We start from the raw sequence: 19,490 nt of genomic DNA, 5'->3' as shown, positions 1-19,490 counted from the left end.
AGCAGCAGCGAGTACCTCAGAGCTGCCACTGACTGAACTGGCCACACCCTCACCAGGGCCATTTCTTCTTATTTGTCTACAACAACACATACTGCTTCATACGGAATAGCAAGAAGCACACAGAGTGGAGGGGGCAGCATCAATCCTTTCCTAAGAGAAGCCGTTACCATCTGGGTCTTTCTGGGCTCCATCCTCAGGACAGGGCTCAGCTGCCTTGTCTCTTCCTCTTCTTTAGTCTTAGGTGGCTGTGCACCTTCTAGATACTTCACGTTCTGATCTCACTCACCAGGGGAAAAGAACCTGCCTGTTGTCACTATGTCATCCAAGTGCAAAATGTGGATCCCAGAAAGACCAGCCCACAGGGTGCATGGGTCCTAGGAAAGGTCACCTAGGGAAGTGGCATCCCTGGGGTACCAGACACTAATAAACTCTCTCTCTCTCTCTCTCTCTCTCTCTCTCTCTCTCTCTCTCTCTCTCTCTCACACACACACACACACACACACACACACACACACACACACTCACCCTTCCAACCTTTAAACAGATAACCCAGTCTTATGATTAAAAATTATTAAAAGAGCATCTGGCACCAGGTGTGCCTCCAGTCACCTTGTCCCCGAGTAACCTAGGAGCCCTGGATACACAGCCTCAACTCCATGGTAAAGCCCAGATGGTAGATGCAAGCATGGAGACTCTGCCTTTCACTCCAAAAAACCATCTCTCACAGTCTACAGGGCAGGTACTAGTCTAGTTCAGTCGGTCCTACAGGCCGAGTACTAGTCTAGTTCAGTCGGTCCTACAGGCCGAGTACTAGTCTAGTTCAGTCGGTCCTACAGGCTGAGTACTAGTCTAGTTCAGTCGGTCCTACAGGCCGAGTACTAGTCTAGTTCAGTCGGTCCTACAGGCCGAGTACTAGTCTAGTTCAGTCGGTCCCACAGGCTGAGTACTAGTCTAGTTCAGTCGGTCCTACAGGCTCTTTCTTAGTCTGTTAGAGCTGCTGAAACAGAAATAAACTAGGTGGGCTATAAACAAGAGTAATTCATCTCTCCATTTCTCAGTATATAAGTCCAAAATAAAGACACAGGTGTACTCAAGTCTGTTAAAGCCCTTCCTCATGAAAGACCAAGAGGACATGATTGTCCCTTAACATAAGGCCATTGAGGAGGGCCTGCTGGCACACACCTGCAATTCTAGGACTATGTAAAATAGGAGGACTTGGCAGGAAGGGGTGGGCTGCAAGAGAAGCTTGGGCTACATTGTGAAGTTAGAGTACAGAACAAGACCTGGTCTCAAAAAGACTACATAAATAAATCAATGGGGCACTGAGCCCTTCACACAAGCTGAAGACCCATCACCCGAAGAGCTCGTCCTTCCACAACCCTCCCCTTTCAGGACACACTGAGACCATAGCAGTACCGGAAGAACCTCCTCAGCCTGTTCCTAGGCTCCCACTGCACAGCTGCTTTCATGATCAAACAGAATAGGAACCCCATCTTTTGTTAGACATGCGCCAGCTTCAGCTGTGGCGTAAGCAATACTATAGTGGACAACCTTGCCCATCCAACGTCATCTGCACGTCAGGAGTCAGGGTTCTGATACACAATCACAAAGGCCTCTTCAGCAGGCTAGCAGTGACCCATATGGCCACAGGACTTCAGGGTGCTCTTACTCAACAGCCTATCTTCCATCCCTGCTAAGACAATGGCAAGATGGTCTGGAGCCTCGCAGTGGCACTGTGAGCCATCACTTCCCACAGGAGCACTCGGCACTTTGGGACCCTCCACTGACCAAGCACCTGGGCAGCCACTGGACTGACAAGGACATAAGCAGCCCTGGTGTCAGTTCTCAGCCAAGCCTCGCAGTAGCCCTTGACAAGAGCCAAGATGGAAGGACAGTTGCCTGTGACTGCACAGCAGGCGGGCAACAGTTCCAGCCTTTGTGTATCCCCCATGTGTGCATATGATTTATGCATATGCTTACACGTGTGTGAAGGTGTGCACACATTGGAAGACTAGAGGAAGGCATCAGGAGTCCTCTATCAGCCTCCACTGTAGGGAACGGAGGAGCCCCTGAAGGACTAAAGCCCGCAGAGAATATGTTGTGTTGACACGGGTACAGCCATGTTGAGGGCTCCAACTCCTCCGCCTTACAAGAGTGGCAAAGCCTGCTGAGGATCAGGAGGGATGGCAAAGCTTCCCTCCAGAGTCCAGGGTGAGAGTCATCAGTGCCCACAAGGACTCGCAGCTTAGCTCCTTCCTCTCCCAAATGTTCGCTCCCCCACAGAGACCTCCCCTGTGCTGCACCTAGTGAGCTGGGGGTGGGTAGGTGCCTTCCATCAGAGCGCAAGTCCCCACCTGACCCTGTGTCTGTTCTTTCTTCATTCCCCTGCTGCCCCAGTCAGGGTTCGGTATCCAAGCCCGGTAACAGCGCACAGTTCTCCATCTTCTGCCTCAAGACAGGAATTCTCACTGGACCTGGAACTTGCTGTTTGCTTGTTTTGTTTTGTTTTGTTTCTCCCAAGACAGGGTTTCTCTGTAGCTTTGGAGCCTGTCCTGGAACTCGTTCTGTAGAACAGGCTGGCCTTGAACTCACAGAGATCCATTTGCCTCTAGGATTAGAGGCCTGCGCCACCACTGTTTTTGAGTAAACAGGCAGCCAGCAAGCCTCAGCATTCCAACTCAGCACCCCTGCCAGCACTGGAATTAGAGGCGTGTAGGCCACCACAGCGAGTTTTAACTCGGAAGCTGGGGATCTAAACTCTGGTCCTCAAATTTGCACAGCAAGTGCTCCTTACCTGCTGAGCCAGTCTCCCACCCCCCAGTATACAGATAGCTCTCCTATCCGCCTGAGAACTCACTTGCCCCTGGCAGATGAGGAAAGGAGTCAGGAGCATGCCTCGCTCCTAGAACCCACCTCTTTGGAAATGCGACCAAGACCTTGCTCAACGTTTTCCCGGGTAATTCGCACACAAACAGGCTGGAGACTGTGAGCTTCTGATCTTACAGACAACACAGAGGCAGATCTCACTCAGCAAGGCAACCAAGCCTGGGCAGAAAACGGAAAGTTCTAGAGGGGTGTATGTTTTCCTGCCCTGAACTTTCTTATTTGGATCTGCAGGGCTTTGTGCCCTCCCACCCGCTACATTGCCTATTTATGCAAAATAAAAAGATCAAGAAGGAGTTAGTTTTCCCTCAAGTTCATTCTCATGACTATGGCACCACCCACTGGCAGAAGCTGGAAAGGCAAGGGCTAGGCAGAGCCAGGAGAGCGCAGGCATGACACTGAGCATGACAATACTACCTTGGTGTCTGTGGTGGGGTCTGTGTTACTCTTTGGTAATGCCTCCTGGCCCTATTCACCCAGGCACTGTTAGCAAACCAAGCGGTGCACAGGGCCAGGCAGCATTGATGAAGAGCAGCACAGACCCCAACACAGACAAAACATGAGCACAAACTCGTGCACATGTCCAGGTCTGGGAGGCGGGAGCCTCGAAGCTCAACTGTTCCACTGCTTACCTAGAGTACTAAGGTCACTTCTCCCCTGAATCATGGAGGCCACCTCCAGTGGGACAGGTCAGAGCACTGCCCTGGGGCCCAGATGATTAAGAAGGAAATGAGGCGGCACAGTTAGATGCTCAGAATCCCAGTGGGATGACGCACACAGACAAGGTCAGATGAGGGGACACTGGACTGAAACCCAGGTGACAAGCTGGGAGAAAGGTCAGGAGGGCAGACCAGAGTGGCAATGACAGTCATCCTAAGGCAGGCCCAGCGCCACAAGTGAAGTCAGGAGAGCTGCAGTCAAAGGCAGACCAAGGGCCCCTGGGGCCGGAGGCTAGCCTCAGCAAGGTCAGTCTCCTCAGAGAGGCAGGAGGACAACACTGACCTCCCCCTGTGCTGTCCCCAGGACAGACCTCAGGAGTCTTCTGATTTGCTTCTGGCCCAAAGAAAGCAGAGTCCAGCCTGCACCCCCTGCTCCCTCTCTGTTCCCAGTAGCCCTGTCCACAGAGAGAATGAAACCCTGCAGGCATCTGCGGAAGAGCAGCTCAGACCAGAGGAAAGCACAACAAAAGCCGGGAGGCAGGAACACACCCAGGGCAGACAAGGAGAAAGAGCCAAAGGAAGTAAGCTCCAGAGTAGGGGGCGCAGGAGGGTCTGGGTGTGGACTGGGCTTGAACTCCAGGACTAGTGCCTGCTGCCCTACTGTGTGGTGTGCTCCAGTCACATCTAAAGAGACGGGCTACTATTCTGGGTACAGACACCACGGGAGGTGGGCAATGACCAGAAAGACACTCTGTCCCAACAATCCCAGGCAGGAGGTGGCACTGCCAATCACAGTGCTCAGACTAGGAGTCACCTATGACTGGAGTCTAAGGCATAAGACAACAATATCCAAACAGAGCTACCAGATTTGGATCCCCAGGAAGCAGGGACTCAAGCTCCATGGACCAGACTTGCCACCTGCCTCCTTAAGTGGCCCATACCTCTCTATGGCTGGCTCAGCCCCTCAGAGACTGCAGCAGTGACAATGTCACCACATCTCTAGGGTAAGATAAGGTCACATGAGCTAAAGCACATTTTCCAGGATGGCGATAGCTACTCCACATTTTTTAATTTTTTTTTTTGAAAACAGGGCCTTGGCTACCCTGGAACTCACTATGTAGACCAGACTGGCCTTGAACTCACAGAGACCCACCTGAGTGCTGGTCATAAAGACATGTTCCACCATGACCAGCCTGAGTGCTACAATTTTTATTGGCATCATTGCCCACTTGTCCTCCCAAGTCATCCTCTTCCTTCATCCCCAAGCTCAAGCAGCTTCCTCTTCCCAAGTCCATTCTCTCGTCAAGCTCTCCTGAGGTGCATGCACACTGCTTTTTCTCTTGAAGCTTCTCTACAGAAAGGGTGGCCTCTGAGACTGTCACCTCCCTTTCTACAGCCACCAGAGGGCACCCAGACGCACCAAGCTCTAAGAGCAGCACCTTCCAACAGAAGGAAGCCAGCTTCACAAGGTAGTCCCCAGTCCACCACCCCACCAAGGCCCGCACAGCCACCCCAAAGGGCTGGCAAGGTTCGTTCTACACACACAAGCTGTGACACGGATGGCTCCTGACTAGAATGAATGCTGTGCTCTGGTCTAAATTCATCGTGTAAACTCCACCCACCAAAAGGACAGAACCAGAAGTGGAACTTTGGGCAGTGCTTGGGGTGATGGGGCCAGGGGCACATCCTTTAAATGAGGTAAGTGCTCTTTAGACAACCAGAGGTCCCACGTGAACCCAACCATTAGACGGCACCAACAGAGATCTACGGAGCAGGCCCTCCCCAGACAATTCACGGGTGAAAGATCAGCTTCTGCTGCTCACAGGCCATCCTGGGTTTCTGGAGCCTACCAGAGAGACTCATCAGGATAACATAATAAAGAAAATATAAGCAAGCAACCCAGAGGCATTCTGTGAGAAACTGCTCACACTGCAGTGGCCTGCCAAGGATGCAATGGCATGATACCAAAAAACTAAGAAACAGCCTCACTCTAGGATCACTTAAGTACACAGCAAAACCCTGGTTTGAAAGTCTGATGCAGCCTTGAAAATCTGTTAACCATTACCTAAGCCTTCAGCTGCCTCCGTGTGGGTGGCTGCTGGCTAGCCAGGATGGCAGGTGCCAGGATGGTAGGCACTCCAGACTATGAGCTCTCAGTAAAGCTGCCCTTCCCAGTCACACAGCACCCACAGCATGCACTTCAAGAGTGAATTCCAGAACAGCCAAGGCTACACAGAGAAATCCTGTCCTGGGGAAGAAATTACAAAAGTAATAACTGAGCAGAACTAGGAGTATCACTCACTTGCCTAAGCATGCACAAGACCCAGGATATTGGGGCTGGAGAGATAGATTGTTGGGTGCATGTTCTGATCTTATACAAGACCAGAATTCTGTTCCCAGCAGCTGGGCATCTCACAACTGCCTATGACTCCAGCTCCAGGACACCTGACACTCTCTTCTGGCTTCCAAGGCACCTGCACTCATGCATACATACACACATACACATATTTTTCTTATTTAAAAATCTTAAAACTGCCTCAGAGCAGATCTGGTGAGCAAAGAGTGAACAACAGAAGAATTATCAAAAGGTTCCACAGGCTCATACACAGCCAGGACATTCCTGCTTAAACAGCATCAATAGATTTATTTGTTCAATGCCAAGTGTGAAAGGACAATGTGAGAACAATAAACAAGGAGCAGCACAGGGCATCTGGGCCTTGCTATGGCAGGCTGCACAGCCAGGCCAGTATGTCCCTTGTGCCAACTTTGCCAGGTCAAAATACTCAGGGCCTCTCTGGGGTTCCCTGTCCTGAATAAACCCTGTGTTCACATCAGCCCAAAGAGGGGTCTTTAAGTGAGGTGGGGTCTTCCTCCTCTCTGCCCAGCAGGGCACTAGCTGAGACCCTCAGCTCACAGAGGCAATGCACTGCAGACCCCCTGCAGGCCCACATCTGTACCTACCACAACAGGCAGCTGCTGTCAAGGGAGATGCTCTCTCCCTGGTTAGCCTTCAGAAAAACTGTCAGGTCCTTCCGGCTTTCATCTCATGACAGCTTACAGAGACCCTAAGGTTCTAAACCCAGAGAGACTGTCCTACACAGACCCCAAAATAAGTGCAGGGTCACCTCCCACTGAACAGCTCCTAAGCAGGTAAAACACTGGCCCGGCAATATGTAGGGCCAGCAATGCTCAGACCATAGCTGAAGCCCAGAAAGCCAAAGCATTTGCCCACAACACCAGAGTTCAGTCAGGGACACAGATGGTACTCGGGCAGCACCCACACGTCAGCTCTTAAATAAATGGTAGATCCACACAGGCATACAATATTTCTGACCACAACCAAGGAGCTAGCAAGGCTCAAGACAAGACCACGTGCAAGCCATAGCTCCTACAGGACCCAGCATGGAGGTGGTAAGCAGACCCTTCAGCCGCCCAGCAGCTTTGTCCCTGCTGATGTCCCACCCTCCACACTGAGGCCAAGGCCAAACCTTATTCCCTGGGACCCAAGCAGGGTTGACTGTGCCAGAACCTCCAGACACCCGGACCTAGTAGGCAAGGCAATAAATATGCCGCAGATCTGGCCTCCCCGTGAACTGCTGCCCAGACCCCCACACTGCTATGGTGCTGTGGAGTCCAGTCTCATGGGTAATTCTAGCACATATGAACAGAGGCCCGGGCACTTACCCCATTCTGGCTGTTACAGTGCCGGGTGCTGATAATGGCCCCTGCCTCCTCAATCATCTTCAGGATGGTTCCTCCATGAACATTGCCAGCCACGTTGGCATCATCTGGCCGCATGATCCTACAGCAGGTAAGAGAAATGAGATAAGCCTCTTCAAGAGAACACTACTATAACAGTCACCCCTGGAGAGAGAAGCAAGTGTACCCACAGGAAGGACAAGAACTTCCCACACATCTTGGCTCTCCCTCAATACAGCGTGTCCACCAAGGCAAATCTGACAGGCACGGAGGGGACTTCACAGTCCTCTTTATAGGGGACAGAAGGCAAGTAGAGGACCTTCCCTTCCTGAGGTCCCAGGTGCCATAGGGAGACTCCTTTCCTGGTCTGAAAGGACTGACAAGACCACTAGAAAGAAGGTGGCTCAGCTGCACAAGTCCCTCAGAGCGCATGTGCCAGGCTCACCATGGGCCAGGTCTCTGATTACAGGTGAGATGAACAAGCACAAAGACAGGCTAGGTGCCAACCCAGGAGCAAACCCCAGAGCAGAACTCATCAGGAGGCCCAGAGGACAGGGTAGTTGGAGCTATTCTAAAAACTAGGCACAGGCCACAGCTTCAAGACCTCTGGACTAAATACTCACAGGTCCACTGGTTGCCTGTCCTCAAGGGATGCAATGTGGTACCAAGGACCCAAGGCTGGGAGCTGGGATCTCTCAGGGTCAGGGAGAATAAAAACACTAGCTCATTCTTCCAGAAAAGAGATGTTGCACTTCCTGTCAGCAGACAGCCACTCAGAGGCTGCATAAAAGCTCAGGGCTCTCAACAAGCCAGTTCGGTGCTATCACAAACCGCCCAGACATCCACATCACTAATAGCATGTATTGGGAGCGTGCCTATGTGTCTAACGCTATCTGCGGCTCACTCCTGCTGAGTGAGGTCCCAGACTAGCAGGTTCAGGCCTAGAGCTGCCAAGCCTTCTTACAGCAGTAGCTGGCAGTCTGAGTAAGTCAGGACTCTGAGAGATCAGGCCTGGCCCCAGTTCTGAGCAGGCGGGACTCCAGGACAAGAGCTGCCAATCAATTACTTAACTGGATTAATCATTCCTTCATCTCTTCACCTGTAAAATGTACATGTCACAGTAATGATGCCTCAACGATGGCTCAGGAAGACAAAGAGCCTGGGAACATGCCAGGGCCCTGCTGCCCAGCCAGGGGACTATGCACAGCTGGCACCCAGCACATGCTAAGCAGTGCTGCTCCCTTCACCACATACTTAGCCAGCTGGGCTAAAAGCTTCAAGAAAGAGCCAGACGCAAATGGCAAACACTCGTGATGCCACCCACCTTCAAGGCCACCCCTTCACCAAGTCAAACGGTACATAGCGACCAAGCCTGCCTGACACCGGGGTGTGGAGCTGCAGAGTGGCTGCGCTGTAACGGTAACGTGAGGTTTAACAATGCACAAGGAGTCCTAGACTATGAAGGCAGCTTCTAGAACCTTCACTTAAGTATTGTAAGAATTTGTGTTTTTCACAGAAGCTCCCAAAAAATTTAGTGTCTAGGGTGCTCAGCCAAAACTGAGGCAGCTGTATCCCAGCCCTCTCCCCAAGGCTCGAGGAGCATCGTGGGAGAGATGGGGTAGAGACTAAGAACCAGAGGTTGAGGAGGACTGGGACAAAGCGATGTCTTCCAAACATGAAGGTGCCTGCCAGACCTGCACCACAAATCAACACTACAGCAAAGGGGAGACCTGGGAAGGGGGTGACGATCCCCACCCTAGCAAGAGGAGGTAGTGGCAAATGGTGGCTGCTAGAGGACGGAGCCAGACCTATTACAAGTTCCCCTACAAATAACTGCACACATATAGCTGATCTAAAGCTATTTATGCGTGGATGTGTATATGCACATAATAATTTAAGGATTTTTTTGTGCTTATGTGTCTGTATGAGTGTATGCTACATGTGTGCAGGGACCTCTGAAGGCCAGAAGTGGGTGTCAGATCCCCTAGAGTGATACTGTAGATGGCTGTGAGCCATGCAATGTAGGTGCTCAGAATTGAACTCAGGTCCTCTGGAAGAGCAGCAAATGCTCTCAAACTGCTATGTCATTTCTCCAGCCCCTCAACAATAACTTTTAAAAAATAATGATGGGGGGCTGGAGAGATGGCTCAGAGGTTAAGAGCACTGGCTGCTCTTCCAGAGGTCCTGAGTTCAATTCCCAGCAACCACATGGTGGCTCACAACCATCTGTACTGAGATCTGGCGCCCTCCTCTGGTGAGCGGGCATACATAGAGGCAGAATGTTGTGTACATAATAAATGAATAAATCTTTAAAAAAAATAATGATGGGTACAAAGCCAGATATAGTGGCTCACACCTGTAATCCCAGCACTCATGAAGCTGAGGCAGGAGGATTAACATTACCTTAAGGCTAGCCTGGCAACATAGCAAGACCTTGTCTCAGAAAGAATAAGGAATAACAGTGGGAACAATCTGAGCTGGAAGCACACTGGAGAGTGACCAGCTAGAAGCTCCAGCTGTCCCTGGAGAAGGGAGATGTCAACTGGACTGGGACTGGGTTTCAATTTTACATCCCATCAGCCTAATAGTCTACTCGGCCATCTCCTCTGCACTCACAAGCTGGCCAGGCCCATCCATTCCTGCAGCACCCTGCAGGTGTATTCTCAGGGTGCAGCCCACATCTGCCCCCAGGACTGCAGGTGCCCATGCAGTCCATGCAGTCCAGGGGGCAGATATGAGGTAGGGAATGCTGCTCTAAACCAAACGCAGGCATCAGAATAAGGGAGAAGGACCAAGGTCAGAGAGCCATTCTTTTCTGTAGTTTTTGGGTTTTGTTTGTTTTTCAAGATAGGGTTTCTCTGTGTAGCTCTTCACTCTGTTAACTAGGCTGGCCTTGAACTCAAGAGATATTCCTGCCTCTGCCTCCAGAGTGCTGGGATTAAAGGCGCATACTACCACCCCAGGGGAAGTGGTAGCCATTCTTTTTATGAATTATTTATTTTTATTTTATGTATATTGGTGTTTTGTTTGTGTCTGTCAGTGTGAGGTTGTCAGATCCTCTGAAACTGGAGTTACAGACAGTTGTGAGCTGCAATGTGGGTGCTGGGAATTGAGCCCAGGTCTTCTGAAAGAGCAGTCAGCGCTCTTAACCGCTGAGCCATCTCTCCAGCCAAGAAGCCATTCTTAGCCACACCTGTTCTGACAGTACCTGGCCCCAAACTCCTTGGGCTCTTTCCAAGGTAGAGCCCAGCCCAGAGCCTGCGTGGAACCCATAACCTGGGTTGAACCTGGTTTATTTCTAGGACCAAGCCTCACCCAACTAGGAAAGCGGCTGCACCTGGAGTCAGACCTTTGCAGGTGTTGATTAGCCCACACTGCTATAGCCAGGCTTCGTGACAAAGACCTGGAGCAATCTAACAGCAGGGCAGATGGATTTCGGCCCTAGAGCCCGCAGCGGAGCAGCATGGGGACGAAGGGACAGCAGAGGCTCACCTGTCACAGGTGAAATGTGCTCCTCCACAGGCCACGCCTTAGACACTTGGTTCCCAGCTGGGAGCACTAGCTGGGGAGATTCTGAGAATGGGGTGCAGAGCCTAGGCAGAAGCAGGGGTAAGCCCGGTTCCTGCCTCACTCTCTGCTTCTTAGGCCACCATGATATGAACCTTTGCCTGCCCCCCACCCCTTTGCTTTCCCCACCGCCATGGACTGAAGGAAACCAGGAGCCAGACCCAATCTTCCCTTCCTATATGTCAAGCTCTGTGGTCTGGAAAGTGGCGAAAAGACGAGGTAGGGCGGACTCTTCGAAGTTACACAATCAGTGACCTACTGCTCCAGATGACCCCAAACACGCACTCCTGCACGCGCACACGCACGCACACGCACATGCATTTTTATTCCAGTTCCAAATCCACCAATGAACTAACTCACTGATGAAGGCAGAGCCCTCAGGGACCCTGCCATTTCCCCAAAGCTCCACCTCTTGCATCAGGAACCAGGCTTTCAATGCATGAGTATTTTAGAGTTCACATCCAAAACGGGCTCTAATGCCCTTACAGGAACAGGGAAATTCTGAGACACAGAGAAAAGCCACTGCAGAGAGAGTAAGAGACTAGTGTGCCTCGGCTGCAGCCAGGAAACGCCAGAGATCCCTGGAAGCCAGCAGAAACCACGAGGCAGGAAAGACTCTGACTCCTGGATCTGACGTCTTCATTTTGGCTGCTCTAAGTCACTCCCATAGCAGGGCCACACCCCCACATCCATCCTATCCCCTTCAGACGCCTTTCCTTCTTCCACTGAGGCAACAGTGTGTGGCACTAGTGAGCCATTCAGAGGCCCCACCCCCATTTTGGCAACAGCTTGGGAGAGAGATGACCTCTGTCTCCTCCTCCCGCAGCCCACTGAGACTGTGGCCAGTATCTCTAAATCCGCCTTCGAAATGTCAGTGCTAAAATTAAACCACTGCTGTGTGGAAACCATGACAACCAGGGGAGGGGTGTGCCGGCTCCCTCCACTCAACAGAGAAAACCTAAAGGACTAAGACGTGGTCCCACCAAACACCCAAAGACAAAGACAGGAAGGACCCTTGAGCCTATTGCAGGGGTGTGGGCAGGGCTGAGTCATACTAGCTCCAGCACAGACAGGTCAGAAGATCCCTGGGACTCAGCAGGTGCCCAGAGAACAAGGAGAGGGTGTGAGTTCCCACGTGGGCACAGTCAGAAACAATACTACAAACCCCAGAAGTGGGCAGGGGTAGGAGAACCATCCACAGCAAGAAAAGGTTCTAAGGGTGTTCTAGGCTCCACAGCAGAAGGGGAAAGAGCCAACAACCTCTCCCAGACGCCCAACCTCATACATGCTTGGGGCAGGGAAATGACCAAAGACTCCATGTGTGGCCCACAGACCAGCACCCACAATGTCAACAAGACAGTCTGACACAGGCAGGTGGGAAAGAAAGGGAGTGTTAAGTTGGGAGCACAGCCCCCATCTCCTCGCATCCATCCCAGCCACCAGGCCTGAGAGCTATATTGGTCTGGACTCCAAAACCCAGCATGCCAGGTCCTGACTCCCACAGGGTATTTAAGTGAAATCCCAAAGGAGAAATGAGTGGTCCCTTTCCTCTCCCGCCAGTGGTTGTGTTCACAGCCTCCCGGTTCCCTCTCGGGGCCACCCATGAGTGGCGGAATCCCATTAAACCTGGATATTTCTTAATTTGGTTTGTTGTGATTTGGCTTGATTGGGATTTTTGCATGGGTAGAGAGCTGGCATTAGGAAAAATTCCTAACAGGGAGCAGGGTGAGGCTGGGACTAGAGACCAGCCACAACCCCAGAGGCTCCAAATGGGAAACATTCTGACCCCATCCAGAGCCAGGTCACCAGGGCTAGACTTCCTGAAGGGCTCTAGCAGGCCAGAGCATGGCCAATGCAGGAACTAACATTTCAAACATGGCGCCCACAAGTTTTGCATTTTGCCCTTCTCCCCCAATTCCCTCTGCCTCGCTAAAAACCATTAGATTACATTCCTAAAGCTGGCTATTTATTTGGCCACTTCCTCCACCTGAGGATGGTTACCAAGGTCCAGCTATCAAAGTGTTGAAGTCCAGTAATCAAAAGTCCCCTTGTGATGACCCTAATTAACAGCCCAGTCAAAAATTAACCAACTCATCCTAACACAGGGGCTCCCTTTTCCCTTCCTAAACCGCCATTTTCCTGTGGGTCACATCTGTCTCCGCTCTATCCAGAGGCAGTCCTTTGTTCCTCTGGGGCAAATATCTCTCCCCTTACCCCTTGTTTGTTTTCCCTTCTCCCTCATTCTCTGTCTCCTGTCTTTGTCTCTTATTCCCTGACCTCTGTCCCTCTAGGGCAAGTCAATCTCCTTTGTGCTGAGAACTTGGTCTTTGGGTGTCTTGTGCTGACTTCCCGTCCTCTCCCTATCTCAGCTTTGGGTGCCACCTAATGTCTAGGGTGAGTGTTAAGTTGAGAGCATAGCCCCCAGCCCTCAGACTTGAGAGTTGTATTGGTCTGGATTCCAAATCCCAGGATGCCAGGTCAGGGAGGGGGGTCAGGACCACTCCCACAGAGTATTTAAGTAACTCCCAAAAGAGGATCATGTGGTCCCTTTTCCTTCCTCCTGGTTCCCCCTCGGGGCCACCCACCCAAGAGCGCAAGAATCCCATTAAACCTGGATATTTCTTAATTTGGCTTGTTTTGATTTGGCTTGATTGGAATTTTTGCATTGGCAGAGAGCTCACATTAGGAAAAATTCCTAACAGTGAGTAGACACAAGACCAGGGTATTCCTGATGGCCTCCCTGGCTACACGAGGCCACCCAGGCTGCCTGGCACAGGAGCTACATCCAAGTGTTCCCCACATATTCAATCTAGCACTGGATAGAGCTGTGATGAACAGTACCTGCCGGGCTAGGAAACCATGAAACTAGAACTCCCCAGACTAGGACTCAGAAGGGGTCAAGAAAGCCTGATGTGGGAGTGTCATATATCAATCTGTTGGTTTCATTGGTTAAGCAATAAAGAAACTGCTTGGCCCTCATAGGTTAAAACATAGGTGGGAGGAGTAAACAGAACAGAATGCTGGGAGGAAGAGGAAGTGAGCTCAGACTCGACAGCTCTGCTCTCTGGAGCAGAGACGCCATGCTCCGCTCTCCTGGGCAGATGCACGCAATGAAGCTCCAACCCAGGATGGACGTAGGCTAGAATCTCCCTGGTAAGCCACCTCGTGGGCTACACTGATTATAAGAAATGGGCTAGTCCAGGTGCGAGAATTAACCTAGAAGAGGCTAGATAGAAATGGGCCAAGCGGTGTTTAAATGAATACAGTTTGTGTGTTGTTATTTCGGGCATAAGCTAGCAGGCGGCCGGGGTGCTGGGGACACAGCTCCACCACCCCTATTACAACAGAATGGTGCCCAACGTGGGGCTCAAATCCACGACCCTGAGATTAAGAGTCTCATGCTCTACCGACTGAGCTAGCTGGGCTACGCACTTGAGTCGGGGGGCAAAATAGCCCGACGTTGGGCACCAAAATGTAACAGCGAAAACAAATGTAGACAGATCGTAAAATATATATATACAGCTTTAATAGACTTACAGAACCACCGTTCCTGCGGAGACCAGAAAAGCAGAAGCAGTGGCTGGGAGCATGCTGGCCAAATTTATAAGCGGAATATTAGCCCGAGGCGAACACGCCCCCTAAGGGGCGGGACTTATCCCTACAAAAGCCCTCATGGAAGACACCTTTAGTCCAAGCATTCAGGAGGCAGAAGTAGGCAGATCTCTGTGAGTTCAAGAACAGCCTGATCTACATAGTGAGTCCAAGCCATTCAAAGCTATAAAGTGAGACCCTGTCTCAAAAACAAAAACAGGATATGAAGGCAATTTGGCTGTGACATCTGTCACCCATCACCATGGCTTCTTCATTGCTTCACGTGCATCCGCCCCAAAGTTGTGCACTCAGTGCTCTCGATGGAAGAGGACAACCTTCCCTGTATATAGGAGGGCCTATCTTCAGTCAAGGGTATATGAGTAGCTACACTCCCCTGCTACAACCTCCAAACAAGCTCAGAGAAGAAGAAAAATGATGGTGCATACCTTTAATCCCACCTAGCATTTGGGAGACAGAGGCAGATGGATCTCTATGAGTTTTGAGGCCAGCCTGGTCTACAAAGTGAGTTCCAGGAAGGTTACACAGAAAAAAAACCTGTCTTGGAAAAATAAAATAAAATAACAAAAAGGGGGGGATAAGAAGAGGAGGAAGCAAGGATAATGGTAGTTAGAGCCACTCATCCTTAGAAGCAGTCAAGGTCTGCCTGGACCAGCCCCATCTCAACAAACCACTGACCAGACCAGTCTTCAGGGACTATAGTGCTAACTTCCTGAACTGCTTAATCTAAACAGGAAGAGGCTGTAGCAACCAAAGCCAGTTGTCATGGAAACTGTTTTACCGATCATTACAGAAAAAGCAACTCTGCAGCCCTTTCTGGCAACTACACCAGAGGAGCGAAAGCAGAGGTGTCCCCACCGAGTAGTACTCAGGATGCCGTCCGGAGGCTCTGCCCTCCCCAGCCCTGCTCAAACAAGAAGAGCCGCAGCAGGAAGCTATTGCCAGCCATCTAGACTTGCCGAAAGGCTGATGGGAAAGGAGACTGCCTGATCTAAGCCTGCATCCCACTGAATCTCAGATCTGACTCTAGCAGCAGGGCCTAAGGGCAGCTGGAAGGGGACAGACATCTAGCCCCAGCCCTCACATGATCATGGGAACTGTCTGGGCCTCACAGTCTGCTCCTACCACTTCTCACACAGGACAGCTCTAGAGCTGCCAGCTACCCCGAGGGTCCCCAGTGCCTCCCACCATGGCCAGTTCTTCTCATCACACCCACTTCCCACCACTGGTTAGCAAAGTCAATAGCCACAGTGGCCAGAGACAAGTGCAGTGGCTGATCCCTGGGAGGGATCAGACCTCACACGACTCCCAAAGCACCTTCAGCAGCACTGCTCCCCATGAACCTGCAGGCAGAACTGAAATGGAAACTAAGCTACAGGCTAACAGGCTCATGCAACAGACACAGCCAACTGTAGACTACTCGGTGTCCTTCCAGAAAGAGCATCTTGACCTGGCCCAGGCCTTGCATCTGTTGTCACAGGGATTGAGGCCAAAGAGCCCAGCAGACAAAAAGCAGCAGCCAGGCCTGCTCTAGCAGACAGCCCCACCAAAGGACCTGCTTCCAGCTTCCGCTCCTGACAGGCCAGCCCTGGGGGACTTCCTAACTAGGTGACTATCTGATAAAAGCAACCAAGGCAAATTATTACAGGTACCTCTAAGAGCTAGCCTTCCTGAAGGAGGGCAACAACCCTGTTCCCCTGATCACCACAAGAGCTAGGCCCCAAAGAGAGGTGTGCAGCCTGCCCCTGGGACTCCCTGGCCCTCCCTCCCTGGTCTGACAGCCTAGGGCTAGTGCACACCTAGAAGCTGGGGACAGATGATCCTAAACAAGTTTCCCCCAACTACACCAAACTTCTCCCCAGAGGGAAGCCAGGGGCCACAGCCCTCAGAGCTCTAAGTCAGAGACCAGCTCTGAGGAGCCCTCAGGGCCTTCCCCCACCCACACAGCCTGCCAGGGGCCCTCCCTAGGATGCAGAACCTGGGTCTTTGATTGCCCAGGGGCACTTTATCCTGAGGGGAAATGCCTTCATTTGCAGAGAGCACCATGGACAGGCCTGAGAGGTGCCAGACCTGACTGTAGCCTATCCAGACAAAGCACCATGGTCATGTCAGATGTGAGTAAGTCACACGACAAGACAGGACCAAGCGCATCTCTCCCATCTTTGTCCCATGCCTTGTACACTAGGCAAGATGGGGTTCCCTGAGCCAGGCAAAGATCTCCTGGCCAGGATAGGTATTCCTCACCCCCACTCCCTCTCCTGGACCAAGAGACAGAAGAGTATTGCTTCAGAAAGACCCGGGACCAGGCATCACACCTGCAAGCAGCAGACACCACAAGGCTCCAGAGCCTTGCGGTTCTGGTCCATTTCTTCTTACCTTCAAGTCAGAAGAAAGCACCCCAAGGACACCAAAGCATCCTAGGACCCAGGGTTGGACACCACAGCTCCAACCACCCAGGTATCAAGGCAGGTCTCAACATACTTCTCCTACTTGGGGAACCCCAGTTCCTCCCAGGTCCTCCCAGGTCCTAACTCACTGTTTGACCTTCTCCCTGAGGCAGGCCTGGGTGACTCCCTTTCTGTGGACTTGAAGAGACAAGGCTCGCTGCAGTAGGAGCATGTTCTTCCGTCTCTGCTCCCTCTAGAAGCTGCAGCCAAAAGCAAGTAGGGGAGCAGCCCTGGCACCCAGTGCTGTGCCCTTTGGACTTGCCCCCTCCCTCCAGGTAGGCATTGCTTTCTCCCTAAGCAACCCCCGCTTCTCCCATACCTGGCCCCAGATATATCAAGCACACTACCCACCCCAAACAGTAAGGCACCTACTAGGCCTCCAGAGTAATGGTAACTGAGCATGACAGAGGATGACAGCCCAGGGTTCAGCCACATGAATGAATAATTCCAAAAAAGAACAGTCAGAGCTAATGCTTCTGCCTACTAAGTTAACCAGAAGTCACCTATGTGACAAAACCAGACGTCTGGGAGCATTTACAGCGGCACCCCTCATACACCAAAAGAAGGAAACAACCCTCATGTCCATCACTCCTAAGTCCATAAATGGAGCATCATTTGACCGTAAAGAGGATTGGCGGGGAGATCAAGAGATGATTCAAAGGATCTGAGCTTGTATTCTCAGCATCCACATAAAAGCCAGGCTCAATAGTGTTGTAATCCCAGAGCTGGGAGGTGCAGGCAGGAAGACCTCAAGGCGTTTGCAGAACACGCCAGTCTAGCCAAATCAGGAAGTTCCAGTGGAGAGGTAGACCCTGTCCAACAAAACAACAAGAAGCCAGTGGAGAAAAATGGAGGGAAGCACCTCACAGGGACTTGGGGCTCCACACACCTGCACAGACATGCACACACACATGCACACACCACACATACACACAAACAAGAATAAACAAATTAACTTTTTAAAAAGGACTGAGGGGCCTACACAACAACGGTATCAAAAGCAGAGAGAGTGGTGGTCCAGCCTGTGCACTCGAGCTGAGGCAGGCAGGCTGTGGCTGAGGCTGACAGCTACACTGTGAGCCTTTCTCTGAGAAGGAAAAGGCTGTGGACTCAGTACTAAACACTCATCCTGCACCCATGAGGCCCTGGGTTAGAGTACAAGAAGGCAGACGGTAGACTGACGGCTGCCAGGGCCTGGGCGGGGGAACGGAGCACCGTGTAGAGCACAGGTACAGTTCTGTGGCTGATCAAAGTGCCCAGGAACACAGATTGGGCAATATCTGGGTTCACTAAACATCCAGGGACCGCATGTATAGCCTAAGGGGTAAACTTTGTGGTTTGCAAGTTTTATTTCAAGAAGTTATAAATAGCCAAACGGATATGGGAAATAACATGGACACAGGCTGGCCGTGAGAGCAATGCTCTGGGAGGACCCTCCAAAAGCACCCTTGACCCAGAAAGGCACGCCCAAGCCTTAGCAAAAACACACAGCTGCCAGGCATGGTGGCATATGACTGTTATTCCAACATTCAGGAGGCAGAGGCAGGCAGATCTCTGTGAATTCAAGGCCAGCCTCGTCTACACAGCAAGTTCCAAGCCAGTCAGGGCTACATAGAAGGGCCTGTCTCAAAAGAAAGACCCACTCCGCTAGCTGGTAATACCGCTCCTACACTAACAGACAAAGGAGAGCCAGCTGGGGGCCTAGGAACAGGCAACACCCACACCTCCCTTTGTGTTTCGTGTTTTTCCAGGGAATATAGACCACCACCTTCTGCAGCTTTCAACAGCATGGAAAAGCATTCTTTCCAAAGAGAGTAGGTGACCTCGCCAAGCACCAAGTTCTAGAGTCACAGAGAAGTGGGTACAGAGCCAGCCAGGCACCTGAAACTCAACAGAACAATAGGCCAGCTTACAGAGGGCCTCAGCAGGCTTTCAGGACTTGACACACCCACATCCCCTAGACAGAGGGCATGTTCCTTCCCTCTACAGCCCAACCGTCAGGCCAGAGGAAGCTGGATCCAGACTTCAAAAAGATATCTCAAAAAAGTTGAATGTGAGTGTGTGTGTGTGTGTGTGTGTGTGTGTGTATGCATGTGTGCATGCATGCATGCATTGCGTGTGTGATTGTGTGAGTGTGCATGTGTGAGTGTGTATGCGCACGTGTGCGTGTGTGCATGCATGCGTGCATTGTGTGTGTGAGTGTGCATGTGCACGCATGTGTGCATGTGTATTGCGTGAGTGTGTGCGTGTGAACTGTTTGTGGGAAGGAAGGAAGAGAAGAACAGAAGGGTGGGGACAGAAAGATGATGGGTATGCATATGTCAACAAAAGACAATGACACAAGTGTATTAAATGTCATATGGATGGGCTAGTGTTGGCTCAGAGATTAAGGCACTTATTGCTCTCCCAAAGGACCCAGGTTCGGTTCCCAGCATCCGCATGATGTCTTATAACTGTCTGGAACTCCAGTCCCAGGGGATCTGACTCCCTCTTCTCAACTCCACGGATACCAGACATGCACATGGTGCACAGACATATATATAAACCAAGAAGGAAAAGGAAGAACTAATAATAAAACCTGTTATTCATTATCCTAACTATAAATAAATAAAATGATCTCTTAGAG

The 19,490-nt window shown here is 51.3% G+C and overlaps 1 protein-coding gene across 5 annotated transcripts in view; it reads right to left on the bottom strand.

Annotated features, from left to right (window-relative positions):
* Positions 1-19,490, bottom strand: part of Acot7 (acyl-CoA thioesterase 7) — a 93,675-nt gene that overhangs the window by 49,678 nt on the left and 24,507 nt on the right. For 4 of the 5 annotated variants that reach the window (XM_075947054.1, XM_075947053.1, XM_075947050.1 and 1 more), the window contains exon 2: positions 7,227-7,344. In XM_075947054.1, the coding sequence (XP_075803169.1) occupies positions 7,227-7,344 (118 nt within the window). Of the gene's footprint in view, positions 1-7,226; positions 7,345-16,953; positions 17,069-19,490 lie in introns of those variants that run through there. The other variant, XM_075947052.1, reaches the window with a different exon arrangement.

The sequence above is a fragment of the Microtus pennsylvanicus genome, chromosome 13 (genome assembly GCF_037038515.1).
Source record: "Microtus pennsylvanicus isolate mMicPen1 chromosome 13, mMicPen1.hap1, whole genome shotgun sequence".
NCBI lineage: Eukaryota > Metazoa > Chordata > Mammalia > Rodentia > Cricetidae > Microtus > Microtus pennsylvanicus.
Note: the sequence above shows the minus strand (reverse complement) of the source record. Positions and strands in the feature narration are given on the sequence as shown.